Raw genomic sequence first — 14465 nt, 5'->3', positions numbered from 1 at the left:
CCACTATTACAGAATTACCCCACTAGCTACTTCAGAAATAATGAAGAGCTGCTGATAAATTGCCACCTTATCTGTATCTTACAATGCAGACATCTTAGTTCTTGTACTGTATGACCCTCCTTGTAGTAACTATACAGCAGGTTTTCCTGCACAGGCATCTTCTGTAAGCAGAAGAAAATACATATTAGAAGGTATATGGTACTACCTGAACCCATAGGATCCTTGTGGAGCTCCATGCACAGGACTTTTCATATACATCATACCATTGTAGACACTGAGCCTGCGATGCCCTATCAGCAAGCTACCATGAAGGGCATGGCAGAGGGCCCCATTGTACCAGTTATTAGGGTTTCTTCCTGTTCCATTCATATATGGAGAGTGGGAAGAATAATTGTTTGAATGCCTCTGTGCATGCTGTAACTATTTCTATCTCATCCTCACAATCCTTATGTTAGCGACACACAGTACATTCCTAGAGTCGTCATGTGAAGCTGGTTCTTGGAACTTTGTTAACAGACTTTCTCAGGATAGTTTATGCCTGTTTTGAAGACCCACAGTAAACAGTCCCATTCTATTCTCATTATTTGTAGATGGTTTCTGAATTTTCTGCCCTTTTCCCAGGCTGCTAGGAATCTCACCAAAGTTACAACTACTTTTTAACAAGCATTTGCTATCCTTTGAGCATGTACTAAGAACTGCCTTTTTTAAGTGGTTGTGGCAGATGTCAGTCCTATGCCAAGGTTGGAGCAAAAGGCTGCCTTGGGTCCTCAGGAGTCACAGCGTTTTAGATTTGACCTCTTTTTTTTTTTTTTCTTTTTTTTCCAAAAAAATAAATAAATTAGAGAAAGCACTTAGTGTCCTTTCTAGATCATTATTTGACAACATTTTAGATAATCAGCAAAATACAGATGGACCCAAACAGTGGAACAACTAATGGCTACTCCATAATTTACCCTAGCCTTGTTGTCAGGATTTGTTTACCAGAAACATTCACAATGTACAGTTCAGAACTACAGTCTATGCAAACCTGAGAGCACTGTGATGAATCCCCCAGGTTTGACTAATGCATCCAGCACATAAAAGCCACCGAAAATCATAAGTAGGGACAATAAGCTGTGGTTAATGAAACTAGCCACCTGGTCATGTTGTATGTGTTCCTTATTGTAATCGAAACTTGGTTCCCTGTACAACTTTTACCCTCTAAATTTCCCTCTATTGCAACCATACTCCCACCTGTCAGTACTTGCTTTCTTTGTTATTGGGATTAGTATATTCTTCGTGAAGACTAAGGATGTTCTCCATGTCCCATATGTCACACATATGAGGCAGAATAATTTTGTCATGGTTGGTTGTCCTAAGGATCTTTATAATGATGAGGGAATGTCAACTACCCCATGTGCCTTATATTTTGACTTATGTATATCAGTGGTCTGTCACAATGACTCATAGTATTACTTTCCTTATCTCGTCTCCATCCACTTCCTACTCCCTTTCCATAATACAGCCATCAAACTTACATTTATACAGCCCGTCTGTGTATTTATTCCACCTTTCAGCCTTCTGCTTTTTTGCTTCGTGCTGGCTTGCTATTTGAACTCTTCATTTTCTTACAGGCTGCATATCATTTCTCCAAAAATTTGTTAAATTTACCCATAGGGGGCATTTATCTTTTCCACAACCATGCATGGTTCTATTGCTGTATGCTGTATCATGCTACTAGTGCATGTGAGTGTGAATGCACCAAGTGTGGTGTTGCCACATGTGCTTGTTTCAGTTGGCCAGCTGCTGGAGGCCACCTGTGGGAGGCGTACACACAGCGCTGTCCCCGCAATGCCATCTGCTGGTGACTCGCACATATATATGCATGGAGCAGCACTGACTCTCTCTCTCTCTCTCTCTCTCTCTCTCTCTCTCTCTCTCTCTCTCTCTCTCTGCATCACGCACACCAGTGTTCTGTGTCTTGGGGAGTCCAGAGAGGGTTATTGTTCAGAGGTTATCATTAAAGTCATATTTGTGTGACTTGGATCGTTTCTGTGTATTAATTGGTTACTACACAGTTGGCAACGAATTTGGAATGGTTTCGTGTGTGCAATCTTTCAATGTGGTTTCATCAGGCTTATTCATTATGGATGCTGTGCTGCTGGCCCAGACTGAACAGCTTACTTCGGCTTTAATCACTTTGTCGGCTTCCATTAACAGATAGGGTGCCATTCCACTGGTTATTCCACCCATTTTTCCTCCATGTGATGAGTTAATCAAGGATTGGGAAGCTTACAAAAAAAAAGACTCAGATAGTATTTTTTTGCTTTTGGTGTGACAGACTCAAATTTGTGCAAAGCCTTTGTCCTCTCGTGAGTTCCACCTAAAATTTATCAGTTGCTGTGTCAGCTTGACCCTTTACAAGAACTGGTTGCTCTTACTTTTGATAAAATGTGGGGTTTGTTGTCCATCTACCATCGCAAATAAATGCATATCATAGCGGTGTGACTTGAATTCTTCCAGTGCCACAAGAAACAAAACTAGTCATACAGGGCCTGGGCGGCAGATTTAGCCGTAAGTGTCAGTTCGCTACTGATGCCCATAATAATTCTTATGCAGACTCTAATGTCTGAAAAGCAATTGTCTATCTGCCTCCAGACAAGGAACTGCGCCAGAAGGCTTTACTCTGTGAAAAAAAAACCTTTGGCAGAAGCTTTCCAAATAGCACCGTCTTTTGAAGTTTCTCAGGCAGCAGTGATCATATTGAAGCATGGGGTGATGTGGCAGTAGTGTCAGAAGATGTGCCCACTAGCGCAACAGGTATCTTGCACGAGGGAGCAGCAGTGATGGTGGTAAACAAGTGAGCCAATGCCAAGCTGGCCAAAGCCAGACCAAGCAGCCACAACTACCACTACACCAGTGTCAGCATTCTCCGTTTTCATCTTGTCCTTTCTGTTTTGTCCAGCATGAACATTTGGCATGCCCTAAGCACTGGGTTACTTGTAATGCTTCCCGGAAGAAAAGCTACATCACCTCAGTGTTTTTTTCTCCTTAGGTTGATCAGGATGTGGATGTGGACATAAACTGTTTGACTCTGATGCTTGTGACTTCTCCCAAGTTGTTTATCAACTGAAGTGCTTTTTGCGAAGTTATTGGGCTAAAGATTGACATAGGTGCTGCAGTGACATTACTGAATTCTCAAACCTGGACAATTTACATCATCTGCTTCTTACAAGTCAATGGTCTGTTCCATTACATTTTTGGTGGTTGCTGATCCCGGCGTTGACAACTTGTTCGGAAAGGATGCATTTCAGGCCTTTGGATTTTCTGTCACCAATGCAGCTCACCTTGTGTCCGATTAGGTAGCATGTTACCAATTGGAAACACTGTGTGAGGAGTTTTTGGACTTGTTTTCGGAAGGTATAGGGTGTGTTACAAATTACAGAAGTCGCCCAGAAAGGTCAAGTGGAAGCGGAATTGTACAGACTTTAATCTCTAGGGTGGTGCAACCTGTTATGGCTAGGGAATGGTCATCTCCGCTGGTTGTAGTTCGGAAACTTTCGGGGAAACTTTGCATCTGTGGTGACTTCAGTACTACTGTTACCAGGCAGTCGATCATGGATTCGTAACCTGTCCCATGCCAGGAGGAACTGTCGGAGAAAATATCGAGTGCCCAGTACTTTTTAAAAATTGATTCGTCTGAAGCATATCTGTGGGTTTCTGCAGACTTACTCTCACCGAGTTCTGCTTTTGAATACTTCTTTTGGTGTGGCTAGTGCTCCCGCTACTTTCCAACGATTTTTAGAGCAATTGTTATGCCTTTTCCCAGTTGCATTAATTATCTGGATGATATTGTCACAGGCCCTTCCACAGCCTGTCAATAGAAAAATTTGCACACTTTATTTTCTGTCTTACAGTCTGCAGACTCATGGTGTAACTCGCAAAATCTCTGTTTTTCAACCTTCTGTTGTTTATCTGGGGTTTGAGATCTCGCAGGATGGCGTTTGTTCTTTGCCAGACCACATCTCCACTGTTACGTCTATGCCTCGCCCCTTGTCCATGAAGGAGCTTCAAGCCTTTCTAGGGCAGATAGCCTACTAACATAAATTCCTGCTGGGGCAGCCAAATTGACCCATCTTGTGCATGTCTTGTTACGCAAGAAAGTACTCTTTTGCTGGAGCCCGGATTGCGAACATGCATTTTAAATGTTGAAATCCAGCTGCTTCACGCCGAAATTGCCGGAGCTGGGGTGATGGTTTGGTCACCGGTCCAAGTAGATAACAACCACTGTTGCCCACCATCAGGAACCCTGTCTTTGTAACGTCTGTATGGCTGACGGGCTGGTAACATTTATACCACTCATAATCATCTGTCTCACTCATAACAGATTCACCAATAGCCAGTCAAATTTTAGAATGTGATGCCGCACTTTATTCTGTTTTTCAAGCAAAATTTAGTGCATATTCTTTGATCCATCTTTTTTTGAAAGTAAAAATGCACCGAGTACTTAAAAATATGTATGACCTTTTTGACTGTCAACGATAAACTAAATATTCAGCTGAAGATGCAAACACGTGTACCAACAGCACAATAATTTTTTTTGACTAGGTGTGTGAAGACTGCAAAATTAAAAAATTCCCGTTACTTTTTCGTCACACCTCATATGTCGTGAAATCATTGCAACAGCATCGTGTTGCTGAAATACCTGTTCTTGAACAGGGTGCAGTTTTGTAAACCAGTCAGTTTTATTTGCATTTCCAAAGCTCCTGTATATTGATGCAACTGAAAATGCAGTCAAATGAAACAACAAGTTTACTATTGCCAGTCACTGTTTAAATACATCCACAATGTGTTTTGAAGGTTTAAACCTCCATCATCAGATGGATTTACGTAAGTTAGTATGACGAGTGCGTGTTGTGTTACGTTTTTGGGGTAGCTTTTGGCACTGTCTCTAATGGCCACTGGCTCCTTTCTCTGTCGTAATACATCACATGTAAACTGTCATATAATCTAAACAAAGATGAGATACCATATTCATTTAGGGAATACAATGTTTACATGCGAAGTGTTACAACAAAGAAAGGAGCCTTTGACCACAGGAGACAGTGTCACAAGCTACCTCAGAATCATAATACAACACACACACGTCATACTAACACATGTAAATCCACTTGATGATGGATGTTTCAAATGCATTGTGGATATGAATAAACACTGACTGGTGAAAGTAAACTGGTTGTTTAATTCAGTATCGATAACAGTCACGGTAAAGCCTAACCTAAAATGTTCACATTTAAAATGAAAATGGGGTGCTAAATAATTCCAGTTAATTTCCTATGCTATTTATGATCCGGAGCTTTTCTCAAAACTGTGGTGAAGTTGCACATGTTTTGCTCCGAAACCATGAAAAGTGTTTCTGGGGACAAGTGTAGCAATGAAAGGCATTTGAAAAAGTTTGGTGTTCTATACAAAACTGACTTTTGAACTGATGGAGTTTGTCAATGAACACATTAATTTTATCACACGCATAAATAATCAGTAGATACTTCTCTTGAGATTTTGTATTATTAATGTAAATAACATGCTATATTGGTGAGGGATGCTTTGTGTATGTAATAGGAAAAGACACAGATTAAGTGCAATTTGGTTGCCTGCTGAATAGTCTATACTATGGTGTTGGAACAGCCTGTGCTACAGGGTTTGGGGACATTCTGTATTCTGATCCACTGATGAACAATATGCTAGCTGCAAAAGGCTGAAAGTACAAAATATAATATAGAGGACAGATAATGTCATGAACATAAACAAAACCAAAAAAGAAACAATGAATTGATAAAAAAAATCTAGTCACCAAGGAGTGGCAGGTGAACACACATATAAAAGCTATTACAGTATGCTAGCTTTTGGAGCCAGTGGCTCCTTTTTCTGGCGGTAGGGTTGAAGGGGAAGGAAGAGAGGCGAAGGAAAAGGACTGATGAGTCAGGAAAAGGAGTAGAGTTTGGAAAAGTCACCCAGAACCCTGGGTCAGGGGAGATTTACTAGATGGGATGAGAAGGCAAGACTGACTGTTGGGGGGGGGGGGGGGGGGGGGGTCACCAGGAAAGATTTGAGAACCCGAGAGCTTAAAGGTGACATTAGCCTACCTTCCACCTTCAATCTATCAGGTGTTCAAATCTCATCCAGTGCAGTCCCCAACAGTCAGTCTTTTCTTCTAATCCCATCTGGTAAGTCTCCCCTGACCCAGGGTTCTGGCTGACTTTTCAAAACTGTAGCCCTTTTCCTAGATCTCACCAGTCCTTTTCCTTCACCTCTCTTACTTCCCCTTCAACCCTTCCGTCAGAAGAAGGATCCACTGGCTCCAAAAGCTATCGTACCATAATACCTTCTCACTATATAGTGGAAATGGTGAGTCGCAATAGGCACAACAAAAAGTCTCACACAATTAAAGCTTTTGCCCATTAAGACCTTTGCCAACAATAGTCACACATACAGGTGCGTGAGTGCGACGCGCGCGCGCACACACACACACACACACACACACACACACACACACACACACACACACACACAACTACAGTCTCGGGCAACCGAAAACACACTGCGAGCAGCAGCACCAGTGCATGATGGGAGTGGTGACTGGGTGGGGGTAAGGAGGAGGCTGAGATGGGGAGGGGAAGGGATAGTATGGCGAGGGTGGCAGACAGTGAAGTGCTGCAGGTTAGACAGAGGGCAGGGGAGGGGAGGGCGAAGTAATGGAAAAGGAGGGAAATAAAAAGACAGGGTGTGGTGGTGAAATGACGACTTTGTAGTTCTGGAATGGGAACAGGGAAGAGGCTGGAGGGGTGAGGACAGTGACTAACAAAGGTTGCGGCCAGGAGGGTTACAGGAACATAGGATGTATTGAAGGGAAAGTTCCCACCTGCACGATTTAGAAAAGCTGGTGTTGGTGGGAAGAATCCATATGGCACAGGCTGTAAAGCAGTTGTAGAAATGAAGGATATTGTGTTTGGCAGCTTGTTCAGCAACAAGGTGGTCCACTTGTTTCTTGGCCACAGTTTGTCGGTGGCCATTCATACGGACAGACTGCTTGTTGCTTGTCATGCCTACACAGAAAGCAGCACAGTGGTTGCAGCTTAGCTTGTAGACCACATGGTTGGCTTCACAGGTAGCCCTGCCTTTGATTGGATAGGTGATGTTAGTGACTGGACTGGAGGAGTTGGTGGTGAGAGGATGTATGGGACAGGTCTTGCATTTAGGCCTAATACATAGGTATGAGCCACGAGGTTAGGGATTGGGAGCAGGGGTATATTGTGTAGGTTTAGTGGACGGCGGAATACCACTGTGGGAGGTGTAGGAAGGATAGTGGGCAGGACATTTCTCAATTCAGGGCACGATGAGAGGTAATCGAAACCCTGGTGGAGAATGTAATTCAGTTGCTCCAGTCCTGGGTGGTACTGAATTATGAGGGGAATGCTCCTCTGTGGCTGGACAGTGGGACTTTGAGAGGTGGTGGGAGACTGGAAAGATAAGGCACGCAGATTTATTTTTGTACAAGGTTGGAAGGATAATTACGGTCAGTGAAGGCTTTAGTGAGACCCTTGGTATGTTTTGAGATGGACTGCTTGTCACTGCAGATGCGATGACCACGGGTCGCCAGGCTGCACAGAAGGGAGTTCTTGGTATGGAACGGGTGGTAGGTGTCAAATTGAAGTTATTGCTGGTGGTTAGTAGGTTTGATATGGATGGAGGTACTGATGTAGCCATCTTTGAGGTGGTCACCAGCATCTAGGAAGACGGCTTGTTGGGTTGAGTAGGATCAAGTGAAGCAAATGGGGGAGAAGTTGTTAAGGTTCTGGAGGAATGTGGGTAGGGTGTCCTCACCTTCGATTCAGATAGCAAAGATGGCATCAGTGAACCTGAACCAGGTGAGAGGTTTAGGATTTTGGGTTTATAGGAAGTATTCCCCTAGATGGCACATTAATAGGTTGGCTTAGGATGGTGCCATGTGGGTGCCCATAGCCGTAACCCGGATTTGTTTGTAGATAATGCGTGACGGCTTTTCTCCGATTCTAACCCAGTGCTGTTTTCCTTTGTTACCATTTTCTTTTACATCACTGTCCTTCTTTCTCTACTTTCCTGTGTTTCTCTTGTTGCCTTACAAACTGCACTGTACCTACTAACAAATCTGGGGTACGGCTAGGGGCACCTGCATGGCACCATCCAATGCCAACCTACTCATGGGCCATCTAGAGGAATCCTTCCTAAAAACCCAGAATCCTAAACTCCTCACCTGGTTCAGGTTCATTGATGACATTTTTGCTATCTGGATCGAAGCTGAGGACATCCTAGCCACATTCCTCCAGAACCTCAGCAACTTCTCCCCCATCTGCTTCACCTGCTTCTGCTCAACCCAACAAGCCACCTTCCTAGACATGACCTAGGGGCACCTGCATGGCACCATCCAATGCCAACCTACTCATGGACCATCTAGAGGAATCCTTCCTAAAAACCCAGAATCCTAAACTCCTCACCTGGTTCAGGTTCATTGATGACATTTTTGCTATCTGGATCGAAGCTGAGGACATCCTAGCCACATTCCTCCAGAACCTCAGCAACTTCTCCCCCATCTGCTTCACCTGCTTCTGCTCAACCCAACAAGCCACCTTCCTAGACATGACCTCCACCTCAAAGATGGCTCCATCAATACTTCCATCCATATCAAACTTACTAACCACCAGCCGTACTTCCACTTTGACACCCGCCACCCGTTCAATACTAAGAAGTCCCTTCCATACAGCCTAGCCACTCGTGGTTTTCGCATTTGCAGTGACGAGCAGTCCCTCTCGAAATATACCAAGGGTCTCAGTGGAGCCTTCACAGTTCGTAATTATCCTCCCAACCTTGTACAAAAACATATCTCCCATGCCTTATCTTTCCAGTCTTCCGCCACCCCTCAAAGTCCCACTGTCTGGCCACATAGGAGCATTCCCCTCATAACTCAGTACGATCCAGGACTGGAGCAACTGAATTACATTCTCCACCAGGGTTTCGATTACCTCTCATCATGCCCTGATATGAAAAATGTACTGCCCACTATCCTTCCCATCCGTCCCACAGTAGTATTCTGCCATCCACCGAACCTACACAATATACTTGCCCATCCTTACACAACCCCTGCTCCCAATCCCTTACCTCATGGCTCATACCCCTGCAATAGACGTAGATGTAAGACCTGTCCCATACATCCTCCCAACACCACCTACTCCAATCCAGTCACTTACATCATCTATTCCACCAAAGGCAGGGCTACCTGTGAAGCCAATCATGTGGTCCACAAACTAAGCTGCAATCACTGTGCTGCATTCTATGTAGGCATGAAAGCCAACAAGCTGTCTGTCCACATGAATGGCCACCAATTAACTGTGGACAAAAAAACAAGTTGACCATCCTCTTGCTGAACGTGCTGCCAGACATGATATCCTTCATTTTTACGACTGCTTCACAGACTGTGCCATATGGCTCCTTCCCACCAACACCAGCTTTTCTAAATTGTGCAGATGGGAACTTTCACTGCAATACATCCTATGTTCCCGTAACCCTCCTGGCCTCAACCTCCGTTACTCACTGTCCTCACCCATCCAGACCCTTCCCTGTTCGTATTCCAGAGGTACACAGCTACCACCACACCCAGTCTTTTAATTTCTCTCCTTTTCCACTACTTCCTCCCCCATCCCCACCTCTCCGCTGCCCTCCCTCTAACCTGCAGCACTTCACTGTCCGCTATCCCCCACCATAATATCCCTCCCCGTCCCAGCCTCTTCCTTACCCCCCCCCCCCCCCTCTCCTCCAGTTGCCACTCCCATCATGTAGTGGTGCTGCTGCTCGCAGTGTGCTTTCAGTTGCCTGAGACTGTGTGTGTGTGTGTGTGTGTGTGTGTGTGTGTGTGTGTGTGTGTTGTTGACGAAGGCCTTAATGGCCGAAAGCTTTAATTGTGATAGTCTTTTTGTTGTGCCTATCTGCGACTCAGCATCTCTGCTAACATGGCGAGTAACAACTTCCCTTCTCATAATATTGTTACATCCCATCCTGGATTTTCCATTGTTTGATTGTACTGTAATACCTTTTATGTGTGCATTCTCCTACCACCACTTGGTTAAGTAGATCTTTTATATGCCCAACTACATTGTATTTCAAAAATTGATTATTTTTGAGAAAAAATAAATAGCTGTATTTATTACATACCTGTATGCGGACTTAGGAGAGCTATGTGTTTTTGGTACCCATTGTAAATAGTTGACAAACAAGGATGAAGGTCCTTGCAGCAGGTGATATCAGTATAAGTATGAGACAGCTATTGTAGGTCCTCTTCCACTTTTGTTGTTCAAGAACTATGGTAGTAGATTTACTTGTCTATATGAGAATAATAATGCTTTCGCAACAAACTGTTGCCTCATCAGGAAAGAGGGAAGGAGAGGGGAAGACGAAAGGAAGTGGGTTTTAAGGGAGAGGGTAAGGAGTCATTCCAATCCCGGGAGCGGAAAGACTTACCTTAGGGGGAAAAAAGGACAGGTATACACTCGCACACACGCACATATCCATCCACACATACAGACACAAGCAGACATATGTCAAGCGAGTGTATACCTGTCCTTTTTTCCCCCTAAGGTAAGTCTTTCCGCTCCCGGGATTGGAATGACTCCTTACCCTCTCCCTTAAAACCCACTTCCTTTCGTCTTCCCCTCTCCTTCCCTCTTTCCTGACGAGGCAACAGTTTGTTGCGAAAGCTTGAATTTTGTGTGTATGTTTGTGTGTCTATCGACCTGCCAGCGCTTTCGTTCGGTAAGTCACCTCATCTTTGTTTTTATATATAATTTTTCCCACGTGGAATGTTTCCTTCTATTATATTGAGAATAATAATGGCATTGTCAACTTTGATGAGACATTGTGGGAGACAGATGTCATCCAGTTGAGAGTAGTTTATACATATCCAGAATGTAGGGTCTAGAGAGACCTCATTTTAAGGACCTGTTGCCCCATTATTTTTATTTTGACCTGAGCCCATGAGCGATTCTTCCTGTTGAATAACTGTTTTCACAATTTTCTTCAGCCTTTTCCCTATCTTTCCTCATAAAGGATCCTCTACTAATAGAAGATGACATTTTTTGTAACACCGTAAGTGTGTTTCTGCTGTTGCTGCTTAATAAATACTTGTAATATAATTGGGTAGATAAATAATGTACTCACAAAGCAGCGGCAGAACACGTATGTAAAAGAAGTCAGACCTGTGGTTCTGGGCGATGTTTCCAAAATCTACCCCTTTTCCCAGACATGTCCAGTCCTTTTCCTTCACCATTCTTCCTTTCTCTTCAACCGTTCTGCTGGAAGAAGGAGCCTCTGCCTCTGAAAGCCTGAATGATTATAATATTCTTTTATGTGTGTGCTCTGCCACTGGTTGGTGAGTAGATTTTTTTATCCATACAATTACATTACATTGTCAGAAATTGGTCATTTTCTTAGTAAATACTTCATACTTGAAAAGCGTATTGTGGCACAAAATGCCAAATCTTCTACCATCCAAATTTCTTGTGAGTCAGGAGCATTTACTTCATCAACAAAGGATAATTTATTTCGCTGATATGTTAATTAATGAAAGTGTATTGCGTGAATGACTGCAGTAAATATTTGTTTCAGTACTCTTGGTCTGACTGCTCATTTCCTTGTCCAAGGAGGAATACAGATAGAATATTGGAATTCATGTCAAGTGATGACTACCACTAGTTGATACAGTCTCCAGGCAGAACATGATCTCAGTTGCTGAGAAACTAGTGCTGCAGCAACACAAAGTGTTTCATGTTTTTCAGTTCTCCAACACAGACTCTGTATTTACAGTATGGGAGGAGTTTCAAAAATTATTATTCCTTTTTTTACAAAACACGGTATACTCTGAACAGCCACAGCTGTGGAAATATCTGAGGATGCAGCTATAAGTTATGAAACTGGTTGCTTCAGTAAAGGATGATTAAACAGCTATTGCAGTTCTTCATTTATCAAGATGGACTCCTGTTTTAAAATATTCACTGATCTTCTATTAACAGTGGCCATTAATAATTGGCATAAGTAGTTTCTAGATAGTTTCTAGAAGCAGATGCTTTAATCCACGGGAAAGTTCATTGTTACCTCAAATTTCAGATCAGCCACAAATAATGTACCCTTTGGTGAATGAGTGCAAAAAAAATTCTGTTACTAAGAAATATGTAGTTAGTAAGACTGCGTCATGAATCCATTCCAGTTATTTCCATTATTCTGGAAATTATATATGTATATTATTTTTGCTAATAATTTACGTATGATCAACCATTTTTCTTTATAGTGCCAAGGAAGTTTAGGGTTGACTGAGGATTCCTTTATGGAATGGCTGCTATGTGAGCCACAGATACTCATGTGGCATTCTGTGTTATATCGTATGCAATCAGCTGAATTAGGTGAGCTTAACATTTTATTTACATTTCCACTTAATTTCAGTTTAACTTGTGACAAATGTTCACTGCAACAAATACTCTACTTACAAGTAAAGATGTGTCATCTAATAATTGTCTTTTGCTGATGGTATTAGAAACTAGTACACTGCCTCAATCGTCATGGTGACCGTGTTGGGAAACAGGCTATAGATGTATTTCTCTGCTGTAATTGAACTCTTGTTGTTTGTATTCATAAATATTTTGCCAAACAAGTGTATATTGAAAGTGTTCAAACAATAGCAATTGTTAGAGATAAATCAGGGTTAGGTCAGCCAGAAGCAGATGCAACCAAAGAGAACTGAGTGTAGTTCTCACTAGTACAGTTGTCATAGAACTTATTGTTGCTCTCTTTGAATATATACAACACATTGGTTTAAGGAGCAGTATTGTTATTGCTTCATTTGTTTCTGAACTATCCTGCATGAGTTTTCTGCTATTTTCTGAAGTTACACAGGCAAGACTGAAAGATTATCCTGTATCTGTAGTATATTTTTTTCATATATCATATTAAAATGATAAAGGCTTATCTGTGCATAATAAATGTTGTGTCTTCTGATCACTTAAATATTTTGACTGGTGTAGCACATGAGAAAACTGATACAAGGCAAGACAGAAGCTGATGATATTGCAAGGGAGGGATACATTTTTTTGTTAAATTTTATTTTCATCGATGGGAAAATAAGCAAGAACAGATGAAGCAGAAATGTTCTGTACTGAGCTGCGCGGGATTAGCCGAGCCGTCTAGGGCGCTGCAGCCATGGACTGTGCGGCTGGCCCCGGCGGAGGTTCGAGTCCTCCCTCGGGCATGGGTGTGTGTGTTTGTCCTTAGGATAATTTAGGTTAAGTAATGTGTAAGCTTAGGGACTGATGACCTTAGCAGTTAAGTCCCATAAGATTTCACACACATTTGAACATTTTTTTGTTCTGTACTGAAAAATATACATGTCTATCCATAATTTATATACACACACCATATGATGAGCAGAAGTAAAAAAGCAGCTGGACGAAAACATGTTTATCTTTTTGTTGATTAGTGCTGAAGACTCAGTAGTTATTAATTCCTATTGTCCAATGTTTGAATTTAACTTATTATTTTAATTGTGTTACTATCTTCACACATACCTTTCCTTTTTCCCCAGTTTGCCATTACGTCCGTTGTGATGTCTGCAAAGTCTATCCAATAACTGGACTTCGATACACCTGCTTGCATTGTTTCAGCTACAATCAATGTCAAGCGTGTTTTTTTACAGGGAAAGTTAGTAAGAATCATAAGCTGAAACACCCAATACAGGAATACTGCTGTCAGGTAAGATACAGTGGTCCAAGCAAGGGAACAATTTAGTCCCCCCAAGAAAATTGTTCAGATTGTCACCAAATTAACATGTTTATTCTGCAGGAAACTTCCTGCCTTATTGTTGTTGCAGTTATTGGTTTTAAATTGATCTCAATGAATCTGTTGTGTCTTTGTTGTAGAAATTATGTAGAGTCCATTACTTGTATGCCAGAGGCATTTTGAAAAGTTATTATCACTGATGGGAGGATTTGTAATTTTTCCCCCCTATTAGATAACTCCAAAAGAGGCAGCTACTGCCTTTCTAAAAATGCTGAGAAACCGGATTCACAAGGGTTCATCAAAATATTTAACTAATGAGTCTTCTGAATCTGTTAGCTCAGACATGCAGGCTAGGTAAGTATGCAGCTGGCCATTAATGATATAATCCACAAAGTTCATAATTTTAAGATCACAGATTATTATATTAGTGTCATATTTCCAGTAGTGATTTGAAGAATGGTACAATAACAAGATTCCATCACAGCTATTCTAGAGCTGGAAATTCAGTCTATGTCCTTGATGACATTAATTTGTCTAGACAGACATTCAGTAGCTCAAGATTTATGCAGCAACTGCATCCCCAAAAGGAGCTACAGAATATTATACAGAATCTTGAAGAGCAAGAAAGGTTTGTC

The 14465-nt window shown here is 42.2% G+C and overlaps 1 protein-coding gene across 2 annotated transcripts in view; it reads left to right on the top strand.

The window, feature by feature from the left end:
- The window catches only part of LOC124615796 (dystrophin-related protein 2-like), a 103719-nt gene that overhangs the window by 30939 nt on the left and 58315 nt on the right, over nt 1-14465 (top strand). Inside the window, exons 5-8 of one of the 2 annotated variants that reach the window (XM_047143925.1) lie at nt 12350-12461; nt 13637-13803; nt 14063-14184; nt 14276-14458. In XM_047143925.1, coding sequence (XP_046999881.1) covers nt 12350-12461; nt 13637-13803; nt 14063-14184; nt 14276-14458 — 584 coding nt within the window. Of the gene's footprint in view, nt 1-12349; nt 12462-13636; nt 13804-14062; nt 14185-14272; nt 14459-14465 lie in introns of both variants that reach the window. The other variant, XM_047143924.1, reaches the window with a different exon arrangement.

The sequence above is a fragment of the Schistocerca americana genome, chromosome 5 (assembly GCF_021461395.2).
Source record: "Schistocerca americana isolate TAMUIC-IGC-003095 chromosome 5, iqSchAmer2.1, whole genome shotgun sequence".
Lineage (NCBI taxonomy): Eukaryota > Metazoa > Arthropoda > Insecta > Orthoptera > Acrididae > Schistocerca > Schistocerca americana.
This window is presented reverse-complemented; position numbering and strand designations above follow the sequence as displayed.